This window comes from Lissotriton vulgaris, chromosome 2_1 (assembly GCF_964263255.1).
Source record: "Lissotriton vulgaris chromosome 2_1, aLisVul1.2, whole genome shotgun sequence".
Lineage (NCBI taxonomy): Eukaryota > Metazoa > Chordata > Amphibia > Caudata > Salamandridae > Lissotriton > Lissotriton vulgaris.
Window position 1 is genome coordinate 252,420,429 of NC_141687.1, and position 24,863 is coordinate 252,445,291.

The 24,863-nt window shown below is 41.7% G+C and overlaps 1 protein-coding gene across 2 annotated transcripts in view; it reads left to right on the plus strand.

Moving 5' to 3' along the window:
• HEATR6 (HEAT repeat containing 6) overlaps positions 1–24,863 on the plus strand; it is a 353,001-nt gene that overhangs the window by 203,635 nt on the left and 124,503 nt on the right. For both annotated transcript variants that reach the window (XM_086954868.1, XM_086954869.1), the window contains exons 11-13: positions 6,601–6,700; positions 6,893–7,251; positions 10,773–10,895. In XM_086954868.1, coding sequence (XP_086810994.1) covers positions 6,601–6,700; positions 6,893–7,251; positions 10,773–10,895 — 582 coding nt within the window. The remainder of the gene's footprint in view (positions 1–6,600; positions 6,701–6,892; positions 7,252–10,772; positions 10,896–24,863) is intronic.

Below are 24,863 nucleotides of genomic sequence, written 5' to 3' on the forward strand. Positions count from 1 at the left end.
CAGGTCAAGGGCACTGCCATGGGGTGTCCTTATGCCCCAGAAATGGCAGTGCTTTCCACGGCACTGTTTGAAGAACGGTTCATCTCCAGGAATAACCCATATAGCGGTAATCTTCAATCATGGTACCGCTAGATTGATGATGTCTGGTGCCAGTGGGAGGGCACAGAAGAGCAATTACAATCCTTCTTTGAATGGCTTAACAGCAGGCATGCTGATCTAAAATTCAGTATGACTGAAAATCAAACTCTACTAACTTTTCTTGATGTTGAGGTGTTTGCGCAAGATGACAAGCTGATAACTATGCTACACCGCAAGTCTAGGGACAAAAATTCTATTTTACACTACTCTAACTTCCACCCACGAAGTCTGAAAGACAATTTACCCTACAGCAACTCTTAAGAATACGGCGGAATAGCTCGCGGAAAAAAGATTTTATTGCCCAAGCCGATATACTCTGGGAACAACTGAAAGAGAGAGAGCATATATCGACGAGTTACTGACCAAAAAGATTAAGAAGCCATTAGATCAACTAGTACGCTTGTCAACATTTTGCCCACACACCAAAAAATTCAAAAAGATTATCTTGAACAATTGGCACTTGTTAACAGGTCTTACTTGTCCGATGGAAAAAACTTTATTAGCTATGAAAATAAATAAAAGCACTGGACAACAAATCAGTTGTGCTGATATCCGCAAGAACAAAGCACACGACCAGCGAGCATTATGGAATCTGGCTCCAATTGTTGGCCATCATAAATGCGGTACATGTTCCGCTTGTGACAACACCTTGGAGTGCTCTGAATTTGTGTTCAATAATATCAAGTGGAAACACAATGAATTCACAAACAGCAAAACTAGGAACGCTGTATATGCCATCAAATGCCCGTGTCCTAAACTGTACATCGGCAAAGCTACGCAACAAATCAACCAGCGAATGATACTACACAGATCAAGAATCAAACAAAAAATACTGACTGCACCAATGGTCGTACACTTCGTGGAGGAACAGCATTCTGGAAAGGATTTTGCCTGGACAGTCCTATCCACATTGAAAATTACACCAAGAGTTGGAGATGTTGTCAAACTTCTAAGAAATAAAGAAACATACCTCATCATGAAATACAGTTGTGTGGTAGATGGTTTAAATGAGTTGTCATAACAACCTTGACCGTTGCCCTGGGTCCTTTGTTAAGAAACACACTGCTAAATATACATCCAGCCATATCCATACTGACGCCAAGAGTGAAGACTTCAGTAATTAAACCGCAACTTCTATAATTTAGCAGTAAAAGGAGGTCACACTCAAACTGTTTTTAATTCAGTTCACAAAGTCTCGGAAACCCATATTAAAGCATTTCATCTGCTGGTAACACTCCTGGGTTTAGAACAAACGTTGATAACCCTCACATTTCAATATGAATCGGATCACGTTAAAGTTGATGCCACTTTGCCACTTTAAACACATAAACTTCAGCTCCCACAACAAACCAATAATGAGAGCCAACATACTTCCGGTTTTAAGTTTATTTAGCTTCATTCAGAACTGACAATCAGTTTCAAAACAAACGGACTGTGGGACGAGTCTCTGTCAGAACCTCACATTCACATCTAAAGAAAGTGAACCACTGAGACCAAACCTCGTCTCAATAGACTGCAAGTAGGCAGAAATGAACAAACATATTAAATGCGTTTCATTTTTTGTTTAGAAACACGGCGTTCGCAACCTGTTATCAAAGTCGTTTTTCATCATACACGGGTGCTACAAGATAACTTTATGTAAGTTAAAAACGTTTATTTGATGTCCATTGCAAAGAGATATTTGTTACGGAGACAGCCATAGTAAACGTTTATTCATTTCCCGCTTTTCCCGTCTTGGCTGCAAAAAAGAAATTGCGATTGGTGGCACAATACTAATGATTGACGGCGTATTTGCCGGTTGACGACTCACAACAATAAATAATTTCCTGTGTCCTCCGCTGACTTCAAATGTAAGGCTCTTTCTTTTCTAAGAAATCTATTAAACTATGAGGCATACTGAAACGCAAACTATTTAAATGACAGGCACTCCTGATTTTTTCAGGTCCTGTGACGCAAGCTCAAAATAATTTACCTTCACTGAAGTGACACCTTCAACTTCAGGTACAATACCTTAAATGGCACATTGTAAATACGTAGCGAAGAGGAGACACCCTATTCTTTAGATAATCCCTTTCATTTCATTTCACTTGTAGGTTACACCGTGCCCTCATGCCCTGATGACTATCTCCTGTGAATCACCGCAGGGATTAGAAACGCGTCCGCCATTTCCATCTGTCTTTTACACATAGGGCAACTGCTAATTCCTATTCTCCGCTGAGGGTGGACAATCCACAATGCACCCCTCTGAGAAGAGATTTTTCTCATGAAGTCATAGATCCTTCCCAAAAAATGCCTATTGATAAGTAAATTGGGGAACTCCCAATAACTGTGTAACGCTGGTGTAATTTCACGCACTTTGTACATTAATCATTGTTTTTGTATATATCATTGCACTGTTCCTTTTGCCTATTCACATTGTTTATGTATTCAAATCACAAGCTTTGTACTTTATATGTATTGCATCTCAGGCATGAAGTTAATGTCTACAACAATTATATTTGAATTAATTATGAAAGAAATATAATTTATACATCATAAGCATATGAATCCATTGGTCATTGTTTTTCTCCGCCTAAAATAAATAGCGGTAAAACGAATAACCAGGTACCCTTCCCCTTTTTTGTACTATTGAATACTCTTCCATACCCCCCATGGTATACATAATAAAAGGCATTGTCATTTGCAATACCGATAGGTAAAAGTTTCGAAAATGCGAGACCTATTGCATTGCAAATGCTTGTTGTTTTAAAGTTTTATTTATAAGTTGTCCACCAATGTGACTATTTTATTTTTTATTTTTCCTCAGCCGCTTTTTTTCTGACAGTGATCCTCCCTTTTGTGTTCCTCAGTATTGATGAGGGGAACATGATGACCGAATATTTCACTACATTAGAGTTCTACGCTCGTTTCATAATGATTCACTGTTGTTTTTTCAAGTGTTCAAAGTGGTTAACCAGAAGGTTAAGTCTTCACATTTGACAGGCTATACAAACAGTATCACTGACTCCAGTCCATTAAGTGATGTCTTCTGTAGATCTTCACTCCTTATATATTCTACCTGACTATAATCTATAATCCATTTTATGTCCAAAACACTGGCTTCATCTAACAAGTGTAAGTTTCTGACTTACAACTCTGCAACACTGCTCAATATTATAGTAGCTGGAAAACTTCGAACTCCGTTCTTGACAATTGCTCTGGGATCCTATAGAAATAGTACAACCTAAGTCTCGCACTATTATCTTGGATAAATCTTTCAGTCTGAATATTCTTTTACCCTTGCAACTAAAGATGTTGTTCTTTTTTTGCTCTTTGTTCAATGGGGCTAATTTTTCCTTTCTCAAAACAAATCTTGGACTGTTCCTTAAACGTTTTGCAGCTTTTGTTACATATTTTTAATTTAGATTGTAATTGTAATTGTAATTTATATTTATATTTATATTGCGCGTTATCCCCAACGGTCTCTAAGTGTTGACAGAGACGGGACCTGCTTTGGATAGGTAGCGAGGAGACGGTACTTTACTGTGTGCCCCATGCTTCCTTAAAAAGGAAGGTCTTTTGTTGTTTCCTGAAAGGAAAAAAGGAGTGTTCCTTTCGGGTGTTATCTGGTAGTTTGTTCCAGATATGTAGGATGATAGTGGAGAATGCTCTGCCCCTGAAGGAGACCAGGCGAGAGCGGGGGCAGACAAGCATCCTAGCCTCCGAAGATCGGAGTGCTATGGTTGGGGCATAATTGACTAGGCTATTTTTGATGTATTTCGGTGTCTGGACGAAAATGGCTTTGTGTGCAATATAGAGGCTCTTGAATTTTATCCTTTGCCTGATCGGGAGCCAGTGAAGTTGGCGCAGGAGGGGAGAGGCATGGATGCGACAGGGAACCTTAAACACTAATCGGGCTGCGTCATTCATAATGATCTGGAGTCTGGCTAGTTGGTAGTCTGGAAGTCCTAGGTAGAGATTGAAGGATACAGTACATCTGCATTCTTTATAAAGGTTTGGTATCTGCATCTTTTGCTCCAGATCGATCTTTCTCACTAAGGTTTTTTGCACTTTGTCTAGAAGCAAGTGCCTTGCTGTTTATTTCTACTGATCTCTTGCAGTTATTTATTTATTGTTCTTATTTCCTTCAGTGCAATAGTATTCTTTTAATGTATACACAATATTATTATGGCTTCGATAAAAACCTGCAGTTTGCTCATCTTGTTAGATATGTTATTGTCTGAAAATGTGTTGTGTGAGTGCGGGTCTGAGAAGATATTTACTTCAACAGAGTCCTTCAGTGAGAATATGATTTCCAGCAGGGCCATAATACAGAACAGTAAGTGGGAGGGGCGGTGGGACATGGAGGGAGCGTGTGTGTTGTGTGTGTTTTTTTTTTTTTAGGAAAGACAGTCAGTTGAAAGAATGTAATGGGTAGGCAGGGCCGCAACCTCTACTCTAAATAACCCCTCCCAATTATTTATTTTTTAACATCACATCTAGTCACAATTTTTGAGGCACTGGTAGATTAAGTGAATTTCCTAGAATCACAGTATAAGGTTCTAGGAAGCTGGCTCTGTATATACCATACCAAAGTACATTATAGTGTGCACAAAGTATAGGGAGTTCCGAGAGATATACCAGAGGCTAATTTAGGAAAGTACTAACAGCTCTCTTTGTGGTAGTGTTGGGGAGCAGTTAGGCTTATCCAAAGGGTGTGTTAAGCATTTATTGTATTCACTCACCCACGGACTTTTTACACACACTCAGAGACAGAATCCAGACCAAAGTGCTGTATTTTATTTCTAGAACCAAGCAGAACTTGATACAGGTAGGTAAAATGTTCTTTCAATTGTAAACCTTACACAGACATGCAATTGGGAATAGATTTGCAATTGTTGGTTTGGTATGGTTTCAAAAAGCAAGTTAAATTACACAGTAATTACGTTTAGAATACTTTTGATTACTTTCAGATTACATAGACTACTGTGGTATGCCTGGATGCCACACCTAAGGTTCTCACAATGCAAGATAAGTAAGACTTTTCGTGGCTTGAGTTATAGTGGGAAACTTTCTATAGCACAATGCCGGAATCACGCTGTGCCTTCATAGCTCCGGCAGCAGAACAAATGTGTCTTTAGCATGCAATAGTTACGTGGGGTTTCTCTGGTGAACTGTTGTTTGAATTAAAGTCCAACACCTTCAATATTGTTGGGCAGACTGGAGTTGGAATAGTAAATGCAACTGTTTCAATATCCTGCGCCCCCCATAAGGCACCTCGTTAAAACAACTTGCGTTCAGAACAAATGCTTGCTAAAGACCCATGCGTTCAAATGACGTAGTTCCTAAGGCTTAATCCAACCCATAAGATTCAGCATATGTGCTCCTTGGGTCTAGGCAGAGGACCACGTAAACCTCAATGAACAGTCTACTACGCATGATCTCCTGTAAGTCGACTTCCAGGAAGGCAGGGTGAGGGGTTGGTCCGACGGGAGATCACTGCCTAGACCTATGGTGCACATAGGCTGAATCTTGTGGGTTGGATTGTTATATCATAGGGGAAGCATATTTTAAGTACTTACATGACCTTATGCTGTTCCACCAGATTAGGTAATATTGTGCCCTCACACTTTTTTGGACCCAAAGTAGGGTCTACACTCCATTTATTGGTCCTGAAGATATGCCTCAAATACATCAGGACCACCAGGGCATGAAACATGTCGACCTAATCCAGCATAAGCCACATCCTGTTGCTCTATTCTCCAGACAGTCATGCTTCCTAACTTTGCATCGCCTGCCTAAGTTTGTATGCATTTTTTAACCTACCATAGGGACCTCTCAATAAACTTCTCACAGGGTATCCTCTAGGTAGTTATGCAATGTCGAACAGAGGGTTGAGGCAAAAGCAGTCAGCACTTGTCAATAATATTCAGGAAGTAAATGCTGGTGTTGAAAACCAAGGAGAACATCCCTCTCTACTCAATATTTGAAAAAGGTTCCAAACCAACATAGGACACAAAGTGGTTCCACACTCAACAGTAAAGTCTGTAGGATTCAATTGGAGAGTAGTCTTTGTATATTCGTCGAAACATTTCCAAGGCAATGTAGTTTTTTTTTTTTTCAAATAAGTTCTATATTAGTTTCTCTTTCACGTAAAGAAAAGTCAGGCAGATAAAATCCAGTACCCTGGCTAAAGAACAAGGCGGTGTAGAGAAGTGTTTTGAACTGTTGATTTTGTACGCACATAGTCAAAGCATCAGGCTGTGGTAGAAGCACTTCAGTGACAAGTGTTTAAGGTGTAGTACTTTTATGTGTATTTATTATAACTCTATTAACAATGAATTATTGCTGATCTTTTACACTCAAGGTTTAATCATTAGTTAAGTTTAGCCCTTCCTTTGAAAAAAAAATTCCCACCTGTTGACGATTGTGATTTGCTTTGAGTTCAGGTGTGTTATTTGTCACTCTTTTATATAATTTCAGTGCCTTGCAAACCTGGTGTTGAATGTTCCTTACAACCGCTTAAAACCTGGACTTCTCACAAGAGTGTGGAACCAGATTAAGCCTTATATACGACACAAAGGTTTGTGTTCAGCTCTATTTTCCTACCTTCGTTATTGAATGTATGCAATATATAATCTCTTGTTCAGCAATGAATATTGGCACACGTACTTCATTTTTTGTACCCCTGCCTTAAAAGCCCTCTTCTTGTAGCATATATGCTAAATTCAACAGAACTTTTTTTCTGAACAGCTATGTTTTTTTTTGTTGCCAGATGTTAATGTTCGGGTGTCCAGCCTCACTCTACTGGGGGCCATGGTCTCTAGTCAAGTTCCATTACCAGAGGCGCAGCTGCTTCTGCAGCAGCCAAATTCTTCAGGGCTCCCACTCAGTGGTACCGCCACCCCACGACGCTTAAATGACCCTGAATGGTGGAGAAAGACACCACTTGTAGAGCTCCAGGGGGAGCCTACGCAGACTTCCGATAGCTCTCCTACAGAGCCGTGCTGGCTCATACGTCTGTGTATTTCAGTTGTGGTGCAACCCAAAGAAGATTCCCTGTCAGACGGCGATCTTAGCCCTACATCTGGAAGTGTGTATGAACCATCACCTGTGCGTTTGGAATCCTTACAGGTATGTTGCTGTGTTTATCAAACATTAGGCTTTAGTCTTACAGGTATTAACTACTGTAAATAATAATTTAGACTTCATTTTGTCATATTGTCTGTTGGGAGTTGTGTAAGGAGATTTGTGTAACATTTTCTATTATGATTGCAGTGTGTATGCATTACCGATAATGTTCTGACTGTTGTATTTCCAGCCCAATCATTTGTATTGTGTAAAGCTAAAGGAGATATTGGGTGTGGACTCTATAGGAAAGGAAGGAATACAAATTGGAAGTAGCCCTATTCTATTAACACACCTTTAACCAAACTTGTGCTATATCAGTGGTGCAGGATACTATTTCAGTGGTGCAGGACCCCTCTATTACAGCACCAATAACTCCACACAATAGAGCACATTTTAACACTGCTCTGTGCACAGATAAGGTGCCTGGCAGTACAGTCCCTCCCAACCTTTCTCCAAGCCTCAGCAAGGCTGCCAATGATGCCCAAGATATTCAATTCCCATATGTGGACAAGCACCAAATATATTATACTGTGATATGCCACCAACCTGATCATTTCCTTTTCTAGTATTCTGTTTTTGGCAGATATGTTTACACATTGTCCCAGAGTTCCTTCCTTGTCCACCAAAAACACAATAATTAACCCCTTTCTCAGTTTTCGGCCCAGTCATTGCCAAATCAACAGGGTAACTGTGGACTCTCTCAAAACACTCTATTATACACTTTGTCTGCTTTATGCAACACCAATCAATTTTCAGAATGATTTAAGGCCCAGACAATCTCACACTATATAAACAATATCCCAATTATTACTGGACAGTGGTTGTTTTTTTTTATCTTCGTGGCAGTTTGTACTTGGACCACTTAATAATATTTTGACCATGTAACTGGATTTTTGTGGGCCTTTTTGTGTGTCAGTTCTAGACCATCTTCACAGACTAACATTTAATATGGCTGCCATCCACAAAGGGTTGGCCAAGTGACTCCTATAAATGTTATTGATTTGTGGGATAGTTCAATAAAATATATATATATATATATATATTCTCCATCCATCTATCCCCAATTGGCCAGGAGGCCCCAAATGCTTTTAAAACCATAGTGCCTTATAAAATTGTTCAAACAACATTTGTCAGAATACATTTAGCCAGGGTTCGGAACCGTATTGCCTTCCCCAGCAACAGTTAAGATATCAATCTAGACTGGTTGTAGATCCAAATCTCTTTCGGCTTATGTTGTCAGACATGCAGTAAATTGCATTTTTGGCTAGAAGTGTTTAGTCCAATTTTGCATGTGAATCAATTATTTGATTTGCCACAGGGGAGACATCACTCTCTGCACCCTATTTTTGGGACAGGCTCGTATAATGACTAACTCATGAAATGAGACCATTCAGCTCTACCAGCATGATAATTGGTTCAATGACTTAAAAGTGCCTTGTAGCCTTAATAACTCCCTGGAGACCGATCTCTTTCCTCTCCCAGACCAATCCCAGAGTTATACACTTCCTTTGCTATGGTGATGCGTATGAAGTTCTTGACCTCCAGCTGCCCACCTTGGAGGTTAGGATGAATGGCTTGACTGAGGTCCTTCATTGGGGCAGACCTCTTTGGAGGCTGTTGTTCCTTTGAACGATGCACTCGCGGATACCTTATTGGAGGCTTTGGCCAATCTACAAATTGCTGCACAGCGTCACCATGCTCCACACAACCTATCTTGTCTTTCACAGCACCCCTCACCAGAAAACGTATAGGTGAAAGCGTCAGCCAGCTGCTCTAATCTCATCACATTTCCTACCACGCCCCCAATATTGAATCTAAGTGAGTGGAAGCATTCATCATGTTTGTCTTTTCTTCTACGAGCTTGGCCCTCTTCTCTGTTATTGCCATCTCTTTGTTGAGACAATATCTCACACTTTTGGATTCAGTGGCTCAATTCCTTCTGATGTGCCTGTGGACCATCGCCCTGTGCTATCCCAGCAGTGCCTAATTTGTAAAATATTAAGCGCCAGGCCACTAGCCAGAAGGCCACTGCAGCTTGCACTACCCATCGCCCTTGTCATTGCTGAAATAACAACTACCAACCTCTCTCGCATGTAAATGCGACCTTTCAGATAATTCCAGGTACATAAAGCTAAAGGAATGGTTGAGGAGACCTGTATTAGCAACTTTAGTGTTTATGATAGTCCTAAACTACAGTTGATCTGCTCATCTTTAAATTAGATGAGCAGCGCCACCATGTGGTGTACTGTTCTAAGTATTGTGTTGACAATTAGGTGCCGGTGCCGAGCAACGGAAACAAATTAAGTGCCGGTACTGAGCAGCGTAAAGCACCGGCTCAAATTAAGCACTGTATCCCAGGCAATTCAAGATGGTCGTCCTGCAGCCAAGGTCACAATTCTTTTTGGCTCGGACACCACTGATTCCATTGGTCGGGCCATAGGCACCAGTGTTGCTATCATGCGTGGCTGCGATCAACTGGTTTTTTTTATGGCTACGTCCAGTCCTTCTTGATGTACATGCCTTTGATGGGACTCTCCTGTTTGGCGACAAAGTTGATTCCACTCTCAAGCGGTTTAAGGTGAGCATGACTACAGCTCACTTTCTCGGTCATTTCGCCTCACCTTGCTCCATCTCCTTTTGCGGCTTTGGCTGAGGCGTCCTTTCACGCCAGCCTGTCCATGCTCTGCAGGGTACCCAGTAGTTTTGCAATAGAGGCTTAAGTGGCCACTGCTCCTGCGGCCTTGGTCAGCGTGCATGGGCAGTACAGAGTGCTGCAGGTGTCAAGAAAACAGTTTGTTATGAGCTTCATTGTATAAGCAGAATAAGCAACTCTGGCAACAACTCCCTATGTAGGCAGAGTTTGTGTAAAATGAATGGTTGAAAATAAGGATTCTGTGGCACATCCTATTACTTGCGCTCAGGGTTCAGCAAATGTTCTTTCGTGCATCATTGTTTTAACCTTGCTTGGGTGCCACCTGGCATACCTGGTATTTCTAGTGAATATGCTAGATCACAACTGTAGAATCAGTGTAGATTCTCACTTTATGGTTTTCATAAAACTGGGCATTATTTTCCTTGCAGTTCTCAAAATGGAATCCTGGCCCCCATAGTTAAGAATCCATTGACCTGAGGCCCCGTTCTACAAGAAAACCTCGAACATTGCAGTCACGGGCATGAGTTCTCATAGCAACATCTCCACAAAGGCCTTCACCTAAATAGATTAATATAGCTCTAGCACACCTAGTAAACATTTACTTTGTTGTGTGCTTCTCTCTTGATCTTAAGATCTGACATGGGCAACTTTAAGATCTTTGGTGAGTGCTTTGATCCATCCTCCAAAATATGCTGGCTCTCTTCTGTAGTCAGGAAGAGTAATTTTACTAATGACATGTGAGTCAGAAAAAACTAAGAGAATACATAAACCGTACAATGAAATGAATAGCTAGCATGTGAATTACGCTTCCCCCTTGTGCTTTGTTTTAGTTGTTTTTCATGTGATTTTATGTTTTCCTTTTACTCTGTAGGTGTTGGCACATCTCGTGAAAGGATACTTTTCCTTGGCCCAGAATTATTTACTGGAGCTTGGAGAAGTGGCTTGCAAGTGCATGGAGGAGACCGATCCATCTATTCAACTTCATGGTGCAAAGGTATGACTAATGGAAATGCAATTAATGGAAAACTCAAATATTCCTATGCGCGATTTAGTATACTCTATCTAAACCATCTCCTTCTTTGAATTTGCTATTGCTTTCTTTGCTGTGAATGGTACAGGTACAGAGACAACTCGCCAATGCCTCTGCTGTACGGCAGTAATACTTTGCTGAAGTAAAAAGAGGGCTCTCTCGCCTATTCTTAACACCCCCATTGGTACAGCCACCTTACCAGAACCATGGAAACATGGAGTCGTCCACTCCCTCCTAAAGAACCCCTCAGCTGACCTGCCCAAACTCACCAATTATCTACTGATATTCCAGCCAAATTATCTACTGATTTCCAGCCAAACTCCTGGAAAAAAGCCATCAATAAGCGCCTCACTGACAACTCAGCCAAACATCTGCTACTCGACACCACACAATCAGAATTGAGACCCAACCTAAGCAGGGAAACTGCCCTTTCAGAGGCAAAGGATGACATTCGGATGATCCTCATCAGTGAGAACCGGCAGCTATTATCCTTCTAGACCTATCATCAGCCTTTGACACCATCTCCCACACCCATCCTTATCCACCAACTCCACGAAGCCGGCATCCAGAGACTCACCCTTGAAATACTCAGCGCCTACCTTACCAGAAGAACCAAAACCATCGACATGTCCCTTACTCCTCTGAAGCACTAGATCTTATTTGTGGATTCCTGCAGGGGTCCTTGCTCAGCCCAGCACTCTTCAACATCTATATAACCCAGCTGACTGACATCATATATGTTCACAACATAAACATACTCACTCCAACAAAACTCAACTGATACTGTCCCTCTCAGACAAACATCAAAAACCAGGAACAAGTTCACCACATGCATAACAAAAGTGGCTACCTGGATGAAATCCTATTGCCTCAAATTGAATTCGGACAAGACCGAGGTGGTAGTCTTCAGGAAGAACACCTCGCTATGAGACTCCACCTGCTGGCCCATGGATCTGAAACCCATCCACACACCCTACACTCAAGCAAATAACCTCTGAGTCACCATAAACAACAAACTGGACATAACCGCCCAAGTCAACACAGTGGTCTGTGTCTGCTTCAACACACTAAGGGTGCTGAAGAAAATGTTCAAGTGGCTGCCAGACTAGACCAGGAACACTATCACCGAAGCCCTCTTCACCAGCAGACTCAACCATGGAAACATCCTGTACAAAGGGATTACCAACCAGCTCGCAAGAGAACTGCAGACCGTCCAAAACGCAGCAGCCAGGCTAGTCCTCAACCTTCCACGCCGAAGCCCACATTACATCACACCACACCTTAAGGTTTCTCTACTGCCTCCCGATACACAACACACCCTTTAAACTCCTCACCCATACTTACAAAGCTCTCCACAACATTGGCCCTGCCTACCTGAATAGCCAAATTCACTTCCACCAACATTCCAGACACCCCTGCTCTGCCGGTCTGTTATTAGCACACACCCCAAGTATACACAAATGCATAGCAGGGAATCGCACCTTCTCGTACCTGGCCCCTAAAGCTTGGAGCAACCTCCCACAACACATCAGAGCTTTCTAATCCGCTTCTTTTGAAAGTCAAGAACATAACATAACATACACATATTGTAAAGCACACGTTCAACCAAGGGTATCTTGGCGCTGAATAGCAGATGTTTATTGTTACCCAACTCAATGTTTTTTTGTTTTTGTTTTTTATCGACCTCCGAATGAGGAAAGGCTGAGTGGACCTGCCAGGATTTGAACCTGTGACCATGAGGTCGAACAAAGGCCCCTACAGTGGACACATTAGTCCACTATGCCACCAAACCGGGCTTAAGAGTTCAGGAGTAATTCCCCTGGCCTGCCATCACACACTTGCTACAGAGCACTTGGATACCCTCTTGGGTGATTAGGCCGCTATAAAAACACCTGTAATTAAATGTTTGCTTATGCAACTACATCAACAGGCAGGTTGGACTGTGGCTTTATCATTGCCAAGGTACTGTTTGCACAGCATATCCCTTCTAAAAATGCACAATGAAATGAAAATAGTTCTTCTATAGCGCATGGCTACCCGGGAGCATCCCAGCGCTTGGAATCACAGAAATACAGAAAGTCTATGATTGCTCTTGAGTAATCTTGGTTATATCGTTTCCGGGAAAAGCCATGTTTTTAGTTTCTTGCGGAAAGTAAGGAGGTTGGGTTCCTGATGAAGGGAGAGAGGCAGAGAGTTCCAAAGTTTTGATGCATTGTAAGAAAAGAGGCGATCTCCGGAGCGAGACTTACTAATTCTGGGAACTTCTGCCAGATTGAGATCATTAGACCGCAAGTTTCTGGGCGTTTTATAGGGTCTGATAAGGTTGGCGAAAATTGGAAGGCCTTTGCCTTGGAGATTTTTATGGGCAATACAGAGGGTCTTGAAGTGTATCCGTTCTTTTATCGGTAGCCAGTGGAGAGATCTGAGCGCTGGTTTGGCTGAGGAGCGATGGTTAGTGCTAGTCAACAGTCTCGCGGCGGAATTCTGGACCACCTGAAGCTTGCAGGTCACCTAAGTCGGGGCTCCCAGGTAGATCGCATTTCCATAGTCAAGCCTGGATAAGATCAGGGCCTGAACTAAAATTGTTTTAGCCCTATCAGGCAACTGGGGAAGGATTTTACGTATGGATTTTAGCAGGCCAAAACAACTGGCTGCTGTTTTCCTGGCTTGTACTTTAAACAAGAGATCATTGTCTAACCAGAGTCCCAAGCTCTTGAACTCAGTTTTGGGGGTAGGACCAGGGCCCATACAGGGTGGCCGTAGTGTGGGGGCATTGAATGAAGCCTGCCTGCCTAATAACATAAGTTCGGTCTTCTCACCGTTGAGTTTGAGGTGGGACTGAGACATCCACTTGGCTCCTTCCTCCAGACAGATACTCAGGCTCGTGGGGGACAGCTCTGCTTGGTTAAGAGAGACCATGAGCTGCGTGTCGTCGGTGTAGCTGACCAATTCGATCCCATATGGGAGCCCATATGTCTCCCCTAGCCCCAGCTAGGGGAGACATATATACATTAAAAAGTGTGGGGCTGAGGGAGGAGCCCTGCGGGACCCCACATGCAGAGGTACAGGGGAGGAATGGCAATCCCCTTCAAACACCTTGAAATACCTTTCCTGAAGGAATGATTCCAGCCATGCGAGGGCCTTTCCCGAGACTCCAATTTTATTTAGGCAGGCTAAAAGTATACGGTGATTCACCGTATCAAAGGCTGCTCTGAGGTCCAGGAGGATAATGGCCACATTGCCACAATAAAGAACCATTTTGTTAATCTTTAGTGATCTACCTGTTGTATGCCACCTATACTGGCTATAAAAAGGATCATCACAGATTAAAAAATACTTTTTTAACCTTCTTTCTCAGCTTACACATTATTCAAATATTTGTTGTTTCTTTGGTATTATTACAGCATATGCATTTAGTGATGTGATTAATTATAGGTGTATGATGGAGTGCATCTGGACATCCCAGGTGGTTTGGAACCAAGAAAATGTGAGCCTCATATAATTTCAGATTTATATTGGCCTATGCTAGAGGCTTAGATGAGACTAAGGGAAGAGGCATGCATCATCCTTTGATTTGGAATGCCTTGAAGTTTTTTTGAAGAAACGCAAGTTGTATAGGCCCAACAAAATGTGGGAGCAGTATGCAAAGCATGTGAATCTTTTTAAGTTTGATTTTATTGAAGATAAAAGCAAGGGGGAAGGGAGGGAGAAAGGAAGAGACAGGAAATGGATATGACAATAAGTTACAACTTAAGGAAAAAAACAATAACTTCTTTCAATAAAATCTTATGAAAGGCAGGAAAAATGAGCATGAAATGAAATGAGTAAAAATAAATAAGACAACAAATGCACTGTATGATAATAAAGCAAAGGGAAAAGAAAATTCATGGTGGTTTGCGGACTTCAACTACTGCAGGATCCAGCGAGGAGCTCCTTGGGGCAATGGAGTAAAGGAACGTTACCAAAGGAAGCCAAATAAGGTCTCGTTTAATTGCCAGGGAAACAGGAGATACAAAATTGGTGTGTAGACGGTGATGAAAACAGACTGCATTCCACCAAGAACGATAAGACACATTTGCAGCTTGTTTCCAGTTGGACGTGATAATGTGGAATGCAACAGCTATTAAGAGGTCAAGGAGCAGGTAGTGGCTAGGAGATTGAGGGAGGTCAGGAGAGAGGGATCCTAGAAAAACAAGAGCAGGAGAGAAGGGAATCTGAAAAAGGAATTTTTTTTGGATTTGGGACCATACAGAGTTCCAGAACCTGGATACATGTGGACAGTCAAAAAGCATATGTTTTAGGTCTGCTGAGGGAAAAGGGCAAGACCAACAGGTAGAGGGATTCTCCGAAGAAAAACGGGACAGGGAAAGTGGGGTAAACAAAACTCTGTTATAAATAAAGTATAGCGTTTGGATGGTGTTGGCAGCCCTAGAGGTTCTATGAAGTTTGGGCCAGACTTTATCCCAAAGAAGAACCGACCAATCTTGAGAAAGATCTGACTCCCAAGCAATCTCAAATTTAGATTTCACTCGATCAACTGTGGAGCGGAAGGAATAATAAAGGGAGGAGGCTGAGGGAAAGGATTCTAATAAAGAGGAAGTGGCTTGACGGTCTAATGGGATAACCTTGGATGCCGGCAATGATTGAAGATATGAGGTAAGGACAGGCAAAAGTAAGTCATATTGTGCACGAGCACTGGAAGGTAACAGGAAAGAGGACGAGAGGTCCGAGAAGGAGAGAGGAACATTGTGAGAAAGCAATTGAGAGATCCAGCACAATCCACAAGAGTGCCAGACCTTCCAGTAAATAGTGCGATTACGAATTTTAATATGAGGATTAAACCAAACAGGTAGTTCATGAAGAGTAAGAAGGGAAGGATAAGATGAAGATATAAAGGGAAGAAGAAGAGCACGACAATGAGATATAATAGGCGTGTGAAGACGGGCGGGGTAAGACGCGAAGGAAATAAGTTCACGGAAAGTGAAGTGAGAAATAAAGGAAGATTCCATAGTTAACCATAAGGGAGGATAAAACGGAGGATCTGTCGAAAGCAATCGGGAAGTCTGCTTCAGAGAGAACCACGAAACTTAACGGGTCTGGCGAAAAGCACAGTAAGGCTGCGCCGCTACGTAATGAACAAGAAAAATGCCAGTACTGTGCACTAGTTTCAATCAGATGAAAGAAGAAGCTCCTGGTCGCTACTTCAGAAAAGACCACTCTTTCAGTCAAAGCTTCTAGTAGAAAAATTAGAACTCTTTTCTTTTTTCTTTTTGTAATCAATTTAGTTTGTTTTTTATGTTTTCAAAGAAGAGATTTAATACATATAAATGTACATCCATGTATTTACAACATCAAACAATCACCATATGAAGGACATGGAGGAGTGAAGCTTTTTAAGTGGGGCAAGGGGAATGAATGTGAAAGGGGTTTGTGAAAACACTAAAAACACAAATGGACAAAAAACATGTGTACACAAGACAGTGAATATATATCTAACATTTCTGGGGCGTGGTGGTAATTGGTGATACAGTTTTATCACAGTCTGCAAATAATTGGGTTGCTGCAGTTTATGGCGGAGCTAGATCCTAATCCTATTCGTAATCATAGGAGTGGTGTCATACAATATATATGAGCTCCAAAAGCTTACAACAGTAAGTAATACCAAACACTGCTACACAATATTTTTCTATCACTCTTATTGATACAAAATATGATCTAAGGCCAACAACTTGGCACTACACGCAACTACCACCTCGGTCGACGCGTTTCGAATCCTTAATAAATGTAAAGGATTCTCTTCAGGACCACAAAAATAAATCTGGAAAACACAGTCCGTTCGAATTGCAACACCTCGATAATAGTTCTGGAGAATGCAAAAATAGGAAGGGCTGTCGATCATATCGTGGTAATGGCACCTCATGTGAAAGTTTAACATGGCCACTAAAATAGCCGCGGGGGAGCGTTAAAACAACATGATCACTCTAGAGCGATGTATGGGAACGGCTGGGTCTACCTGTCTCTAAGGGAACCTACGTAAGGGGTGTTGCGTGGCTCTTCGTGCGAGCGCGGGCTGCCGTGAAACGTTGTAACTATCGTACGCGGTGTTTTCAGGGCTCTAAGGGGTTCGCGGTGCAAGGATACGCAATGCAATTCTTCCTTACTTGGGAACAGGCGTCCGTCTCCTCGAGTTTAGTTCGCCATCGTGTGTTTACGCGATGTTGATTAGTTCTGGGTCAGTCATATTTGAATGGGCGGTGTTTCCGGGTTAATTCGTATGACTCATGGGAGTTGTAGTCTAGCTTCATGTTCGACGCGATGACAGATCTAAAACTACTGAATTCTGGTACTGCTGTTAATGTATCGACTCTCTTGCGGTACCATTCAAGACGCTAGAAATATGCTTTGTGCAGACGGAGACATGTTCTATATGTTCCGCATGAGAACGCTTGGTATAATGCTTCCGAGAGGAGTGGCGTCCCTCATAAGATGCCTAGGTCTGATCACTGAGGTCCAGGAAAAATGTATACATTGTGGGCGAACGACTGATTGAGTTGTTAATCCGATATTGTCTTGTTTGGAACTACTGAGGCGTCTCACATGGGGCTGGAAAAAGTACGATACAGCTCAAAGGGTGTTGTTAAGTGGATAAGTATGCTGGAAAAACATGTTTTCTCAAGGTCAATGTTTACAAGTTGTACAATTCCGACATTTCATTAAGGCCTTGTGTTGTGGTATTAAACTTCAGTATCAACATTGCCTCACGTTGACGCAGCCTAGCCTCTACGTCTCCGCCTCTTGGGTCAGAGTCAATTTTAGAGATTATTGTCCATTTAAACTCCTGTTCACTGTGCGCTTTATCTATCCAGTGTTGTACCAATGGAGCAGTGAGGACTTTTTTCTTAATTCTGGACTTGTGTTGAGACATTCTCTGTCTCACTTCTTGGGTTGTCTTGCCTATATATAGTTTGTTACACGGGCAAAGTAGGCCATAGACCACATTTTTTGTTTTACAATTAGTAAACTGATCATGTTTCCAAAATATCCCTACATGCTGGAAAAGATTACCTTCAATGGTCGACGAGCAACAGAGACATGTACCACATTTGTGATGGCCAATTATTGGAGGCAGGCTCAAATAATCACGTAGTGTCGGAGTTTTAGGTTTAGGGATCGCTGCTCGCACAATATGATTCGCAATACTTTTATCCTTTTTAAATGCAAAAAGGGTGACGTCTGTCAGTTGGTTGTCAAGGTCCTTAACTAGATGCCAGTTCTGGTGGATCAATTTTTTGACGATGTTAGATGAAGGCCAGTATGTAGATACACACACGGTTCGTTGTTGGTGGGTTTTTTGTTTTTTGATCAATAATTCTTCTCGAGGTGTCCACCAGGCTCTCTTAATTGCTTGTTTAAGAAGTTTGGCTGGGTAGCCACGAGCTAGAAGTTTCTCTTTTAGGACATCAGCGTGGTCCATAAATTCATCCTTGAAGGTGCAGTTTCTGCGGATGCGCAAAAACTGCCCTATTGGGAGATTTTGTTTTAAACTTCTTGGGTGACTGCTGGAGAAGTCCAATGCCTTGTTGCGGTCAGTCTTCTTTTTAAATAGAGTGGTGACCAGTTGTCCATTTGAACAGTAGACTTCTACATCTAAGAAAGACATCCTTGTTTCAGAGGTCTGAAGAGTAAATTTAATGTCTTCTGTCCTGTTGTTGATCCAATCGTGGAACTGATTTAGTTGTTCTGAGGACCCCGACCAGGTGAGAAAGACGTCATCTATGTATCGCACCCATCCACCTATCCATTGGTGGAATGGGTTGTCATTGTGGATAAAGGTATCTTCATATTGACTCATAAAAAGGATCGCTAATTCTGGGGCAAAAGGACAGCCCATAGCGACCCCCTTTATCTGGAAATAGAAATCTTCACCAAACTTGAAATAGTTTTTTGTAAGGGCCAGTTTGGCCAGTTTCAGAATAAATTCTGTGGGAATTTTGCAAGGGCTCTCACGTCTATTCAGGAAGATTTCAAGTACCTCCAGTGCTTGTTCTTGGGGGATCTGGGTATAAAGTGAAACAATGTCCATGCTCACTAAGAGGTCGTGGTTCTCTGTGAATGGTAATTGGTCCAGTTTTTTCAAAAAGTCCGTGGTGTCCAATATGAAAGATTTAACCGTCTGTATGAAAGGTTTTAAGAAGAAATCTATGAATTTCGAGACCGGTTCAAACAGAGAGTCACATCCAGAAATTATGGGTCGTCCAGGTGGTGTTGTTTCATTTTTATGTACTTTCGGAAGTATGGCCTACTTTGCCCGTGTAACAAACTATATATAGGCAAGACAACCCAAGAAGTGAGACAGAGAATGTCTCAACACAAGTCCAGAATTAAGAAAAAAGTCCTCACTGCTCCATTGGTACAACACTGGATAGATAAAGCGCACAGTGAACAGGAGTTTAAATGGACAATAATCTCTAAAATTGACTCTGACCCAAGAGGCGGAGACGTAGAGGCTAGGCTGCGTCAACGTGAGGCAATGTTGATACTGAAGTTTAATACCACAACACAAGGCCTTAATGAAATGTCGGAATTGTACAACTTGTAAACATTGACCTTGAGAAAACATGTTTTTCCAGCATACTTATCCACTTAACAACACCCTTTGAGCTGTATCGTACTTTTTCCAGCCCCATTTGAGACACCTCAGTAGTTCCAAACAAGACAATATCGGATTAACAACTCAATCAGTCGTTAGCCCACAATGTATACATTTTTCCTGGACCTCAGTGATCAGACCTAGGCATCTTATGAGGGACGCCACTCCTCTCGGAAGCATTATACCAAGCGTTCTCATGCGGAACATATAGAACATGTCTCCGTCTGCACAAAGCATATTTCTAGCGTCTTGAATGGTACCGCAAGAGAGTCGATACATTAACAGCAGTACCAGAATTCAGTAGTTTTAGATCTGTCATCGCGTCGAACATGAAGCGAGACTACAACTCCCATGAGTCATACGAATTAACCCGGAAACACCGCCCATTCAAATATGACTGACCCAGAACTAATCAACATCGCGTAAACACACGATGGCGAACTAAACTGGAGGAGACGGACGCCTGATCCCAAGTAAGGAAGAATTGCATTGCGTATCCTTGCACCGCAAACCCCTTAGAGCCCTGAAAACACTGCGTACGATAGTTACAACGTTTCACGGCAGCCCACGCTCGCACGAAGAGCCACGCAACACCCCTTACGTAGGTTCCCTTAGAGACAGGTAGACCCAGCCGTTCCCATACATCGCTCTAGAGTGATCATGTTGTTTTAACGCTCCCCCGCGGCTATTTTAGTGGCCATGTTAAACTTTCACATGAGGTGCCATTACCACGATATGATCGACAGCCCTTCCTATTTTTGCATTCTCCAGAACTATTATCGAGGTGTTGCAATTCGAACGGACTGAGTGCTGAAGAGCATCGGATTTCCATACTGAGTTTACAAAAGGATTCCGACTTGCTGGACATGACATTGCCAATTGCGAGTGAGTACTTAAAACACCCCTCCCAACACACTGATGTAGTATGAAGACTCCATAGCCCCGTTCTGACTCACGTTTTCAATTCTTTGTAGCTTACTACAGCCTCTAAATTTTAGTGGAATTCTGCGACAGGTAAGCTTTCTGAGAGTCTGCGGTGGCTGAATGATAGTTGAGTCTCTCTTTTATTTATTATTTTTTGACTGACAGAATCTTTTCACTTATTGTGTTTTCCAGATTTATTTTTGTGGTCCTGAAGAGAATCCTTTACATTTATTAAGGATTCGAAACGCGTCGACCGAGGTGGTAGTTGCGTGTAGTGCCAAGTTGTTGGCCTTAGATCATATTTTGTATCAATAAGAGTGATAGAAAAATATTGTGTAACAGTGTTTGGTATTACTTACTGTTGTAAGCTTTTGGAGCTCATATATTGTATGACACCACTCCTATGATTACGAATAGGATTAGGATCTAGCTCCGCCATAAACTGCAGCAACCCAATTATTTGCAGACTGTGATAAAACTGTATCACCAATTACCACCACGCCCCAGAAATGTTAGATATATATTCACTGTCTTGTGTACACGTGTTTTTTGTCCATTTGTGTCTTTAGTGTTTTCACAAACCACTTTCACATTCATTCCCCTTGCCCCACTTAAAAAGCTTCACTCCTCCATGTCCTTCATATGGTGATTGTTTGATGTTGTAAATACATGGATGTACATTTATATGTATTAAATCTCTTCTTTGAAAACATAAAAAACAAACTAAATTGATTACAAAAAGAAAAAATAAAAGAGTTCTAATTTTTCTACTAGAAGCTTTGACTGAAAGAGTGGTCTTTTCTGAAGTAGCGACCAGGAGCTTCTTCTTTCATCTGATTGAAACTAGTGCACAGTACTGGCATTTTTCTTGTTCATTGCTTCAGAGAGAAAGCACAGTGGTATTCTTTGAAGTCAGGGAAGCGGACACCAGCCTGAGTTTTATCTTTTCGAAGTGTAGCAATGGCAATCCTAGGACGCCTGCTGTTCCAAAGGAATTTAAAAAGCAGAGAGTCCATTTTTTTGAAATATGAAGCTGGAATATGCATTGGGAGCATAGAGCCGGTGTACAGAAGGAGGGGAGAAAGCATCATCTTAATAGAGTTAAGTCGACCCCACCATGATAAAACGAGTGGATGCCAACGAGTAATAGCCGCTTCTACCTTCTTAGAAATATAAGCAAAATTCAGCTTGAGAGTGTCCGACAGACGAGGTGCGAACAAAACACTGAGATGTTTAATTTTTGATGACTGCCAAGAAAAACCAGATTGTGCGAAATGATGTTGCTGACATAGAGGATTCAAAGGAAGGACCTCGCATTTATCGACATTTAGGCGATAACCAGAGACAGCGGAAAAAGAAGAAACTTGCTGCAGAAAGGGAGACAAAGAGGATCAGAACAATAAAAAAGCATATCATCCGCATATACTAAAAGTTTAACTTGATTGGAACTAAGTTAAAACCAGATATTTGATCATCTAGACGAATCTTAGTAAGAAAGGGTTCTAAAGCCAAAACAAACAATAAAGGGGAAAGGGAACAGCCCTGACGTACACCCCTATGTAAGAGGAAATAGTCAGAAGTCATCCCATTAACAAAAATGGAAGCTTGGGGGTTGGAATAGAGTAAGGAGATGATAGAAATAAATTTAGAAGGGAGGCCAAACCAACAAAGAGCCTGAAACATAAAATCCCATCCAATCCTGTCGAAAGCCTTTTCTGCATCTAAAGATATAGCTGCGAAAGGGAGGTCTAACTGTGAAGCTCTGCTGAGAATATTAAGTAAAACCCGCGAGTTGTCTGAGGAAAGACGGCCCTTAACAAACCTGGATTGTTCGGGACCAATTAGATCGGGCAAAGGGGGATCCATTCGCAGAGCAAGAATTTTAGCTAGTATCTTGTAGTCCGTGTTGACCAAAGAGATCGGGCGATACTTCTTGCAGAGAGAGCGGTCTTTATCCTCTTTGGGAATTAAGCAAATTAAAGCTTGTTGAAAGGAACCGCTCGAGGACCCTGCTGTTAGAAAGGATTGGAATAAAAGTAAAAGCTTAGGAAGAAGGAGAGAGGCAAAATGACTATAGAATTCAATGGTGAAGCCGTCAGGACCAGGGGCCTTCCCATGTCGTAGCTTAGGTACCGCAAGAGAAAACTCTGAGAGTGTTAGATCAAGGTTCAAATAATCCAAATTGACATGGGACGTAGAAGGTGAGGGGAGAGATTGGAAGTAGGATAGAAGCTCCGAGGATGTGGGGGTCTGTTCAGGGGTGTACAGAGTATCATAGAATTTGACAAATTCGGAAAGAATGTCCTGGTCTTTAAAACAGAATTCACCAGATGAGGACCGTATAGATTCCATTTTTGTACGTTCTCTTCTTATTTATAAATAGTTAGCGAGGAGTTTACCCATCTTATTTTTGCCACCATAGTATCGGGAGTTGTATTTTATTAAGAGATTAAAAGCTGCTTCAGTTGTGAACTTATTGAAGGAGATTTTCGCCTTAATAAGTTCAGTAAGAGAAGTGTCTGAATTAGAGGATTAATAATCCTGTTCTAGATGTTTGATCTCTGCCAGGATTTGAGCAGACTTTGTCTCCCTAAGCTTTTTCCGTCTTGCCACAAAATTGATAATAAAACCTCTAGAAGCTGCCTTGAATGAATCCCATACCATAACAAAAGAAGAATCAGGAGAGTGATTAAAAAGGAAAAATTTATTTGCAAATGTGGAAAATTCGGAGCAAAAAATAGGATCTTGAAGCAGAGTGTTGTTAAACCTCCATCTGCCTGAGGGAGGAGAGAACGGAAGGAGATCTAAATCTACAAAAACAGGGGCGTGGTCAGAGAGTAAAATGGAACCTATTTCAGACCGGATGGCATGCTGGGAGAGGGATTTGCTAAGGAAAATATGATCAATGCGAGATTGGGATTGGTGGGGAGGGGAGAAAAAACTATACTCTCGAAGGTCTGGATTGCATAGTCTCCAGATATCAACCAGAGCATTATTCTGGGAGGTTTTGACAAATTGTGAGTGCATGTTGGAGGGTACAAATCTGACTTTATAATGACGATAAAGAAAGGGGTCCATAATTTGATTACAATCCCCACCGTACAAAATGTAGTCCCCGGAGAGGGAGGCTAGCTTGTCGGCGATAGAGGGCCAAAAGGATTTATCCACTCCAGTAGGGGCGTATACATTGAAAATAACAAGGGGAGTATAATCAATTAGCAAATTAACACTGACCCAACGGCCGTTAAAATCACATTCATGAGAAACTGAGGCAATATTTAACTTTTTGTGCAACAATATCACAACGCCATTCTTCTTATCAACAGTGGGGAAGCAGAAAACATGACCCACCCAACAACGTTTAAGTTTAAAAGCCTCTGCCTCCGAAAGGTGAGATTCCTGAAGGAGGGCGACATCAGTGTTAAGCCTAGCTAGGTGTGATAAAACCCTCTGCCTTTTAATGGGATTGTTCAATCCCTTAAAATTCCAAGTTGTAACTTGGAATGAAACGATATATAAAAGCAATAAACAATAACATGCTCATGGAAAGCCAAAAAACTTAGAAGAGATTGAAAATGTGAAGAAAAGAAGGAAAGTGGAAATACTAGGAGGATAAAAAGAGAGGAAAAAATGAGAGGAACAAGTATAAAAATATTACAGCAAGCATGTGAATCTTTAACACTACATGCTATGAGTATATGCTTACAAGAAGTAATATTACTCAGATGCCACACTACATCTTACATTTTTTTATTCAGGAGTATTGAGAGAGAGAGAGTGTGTTTGGGTATTTACATAGGACACACCTGTCAGATGAGCACCAGAGTGCTGACCGATGCTCAAGTGCCATAAGATAGAATTTGAGATCGATTACAGAACGGGTTGAGGTATGCAGATCCTTATTGATTAGAGTAGCAGTACTCTTTGAAAATATGTAAAGGGTTGGAGCAGTTCTGATGTTGATGGGAATCTTCCAGATTCTGGGTGCATAAATGTATAAGGCCTGTCTTCTAGTCCTTTCTCGTTGACAGTGCTTTGCTGGCAGTCTGGTAATTTTTTGATTCCTGGTATGGCACTGTCCATTTCAGGTATTTAGTATATTTAGGTATTGGAGTGGGGATGATTCTTTTGGCCTTATTAGCGAGGAATTATAAGTGATGCAGAAGATCATGAAGGTGATTGCAGCTTGAATGGAGAGCCAGTGCAGTTCCTTCAGTGTTGGGGTTATGTGATGTAGTCTCTTTAAGCCCTTGTTGAGGTGTGCCACAGAGTGTTGCATGCCATTCACATGTGTCAGAGTGGGGATGTGACAGTGAGCAGAGCATTGCTAGCATTCATATGTGTGAGTACCAACGCCA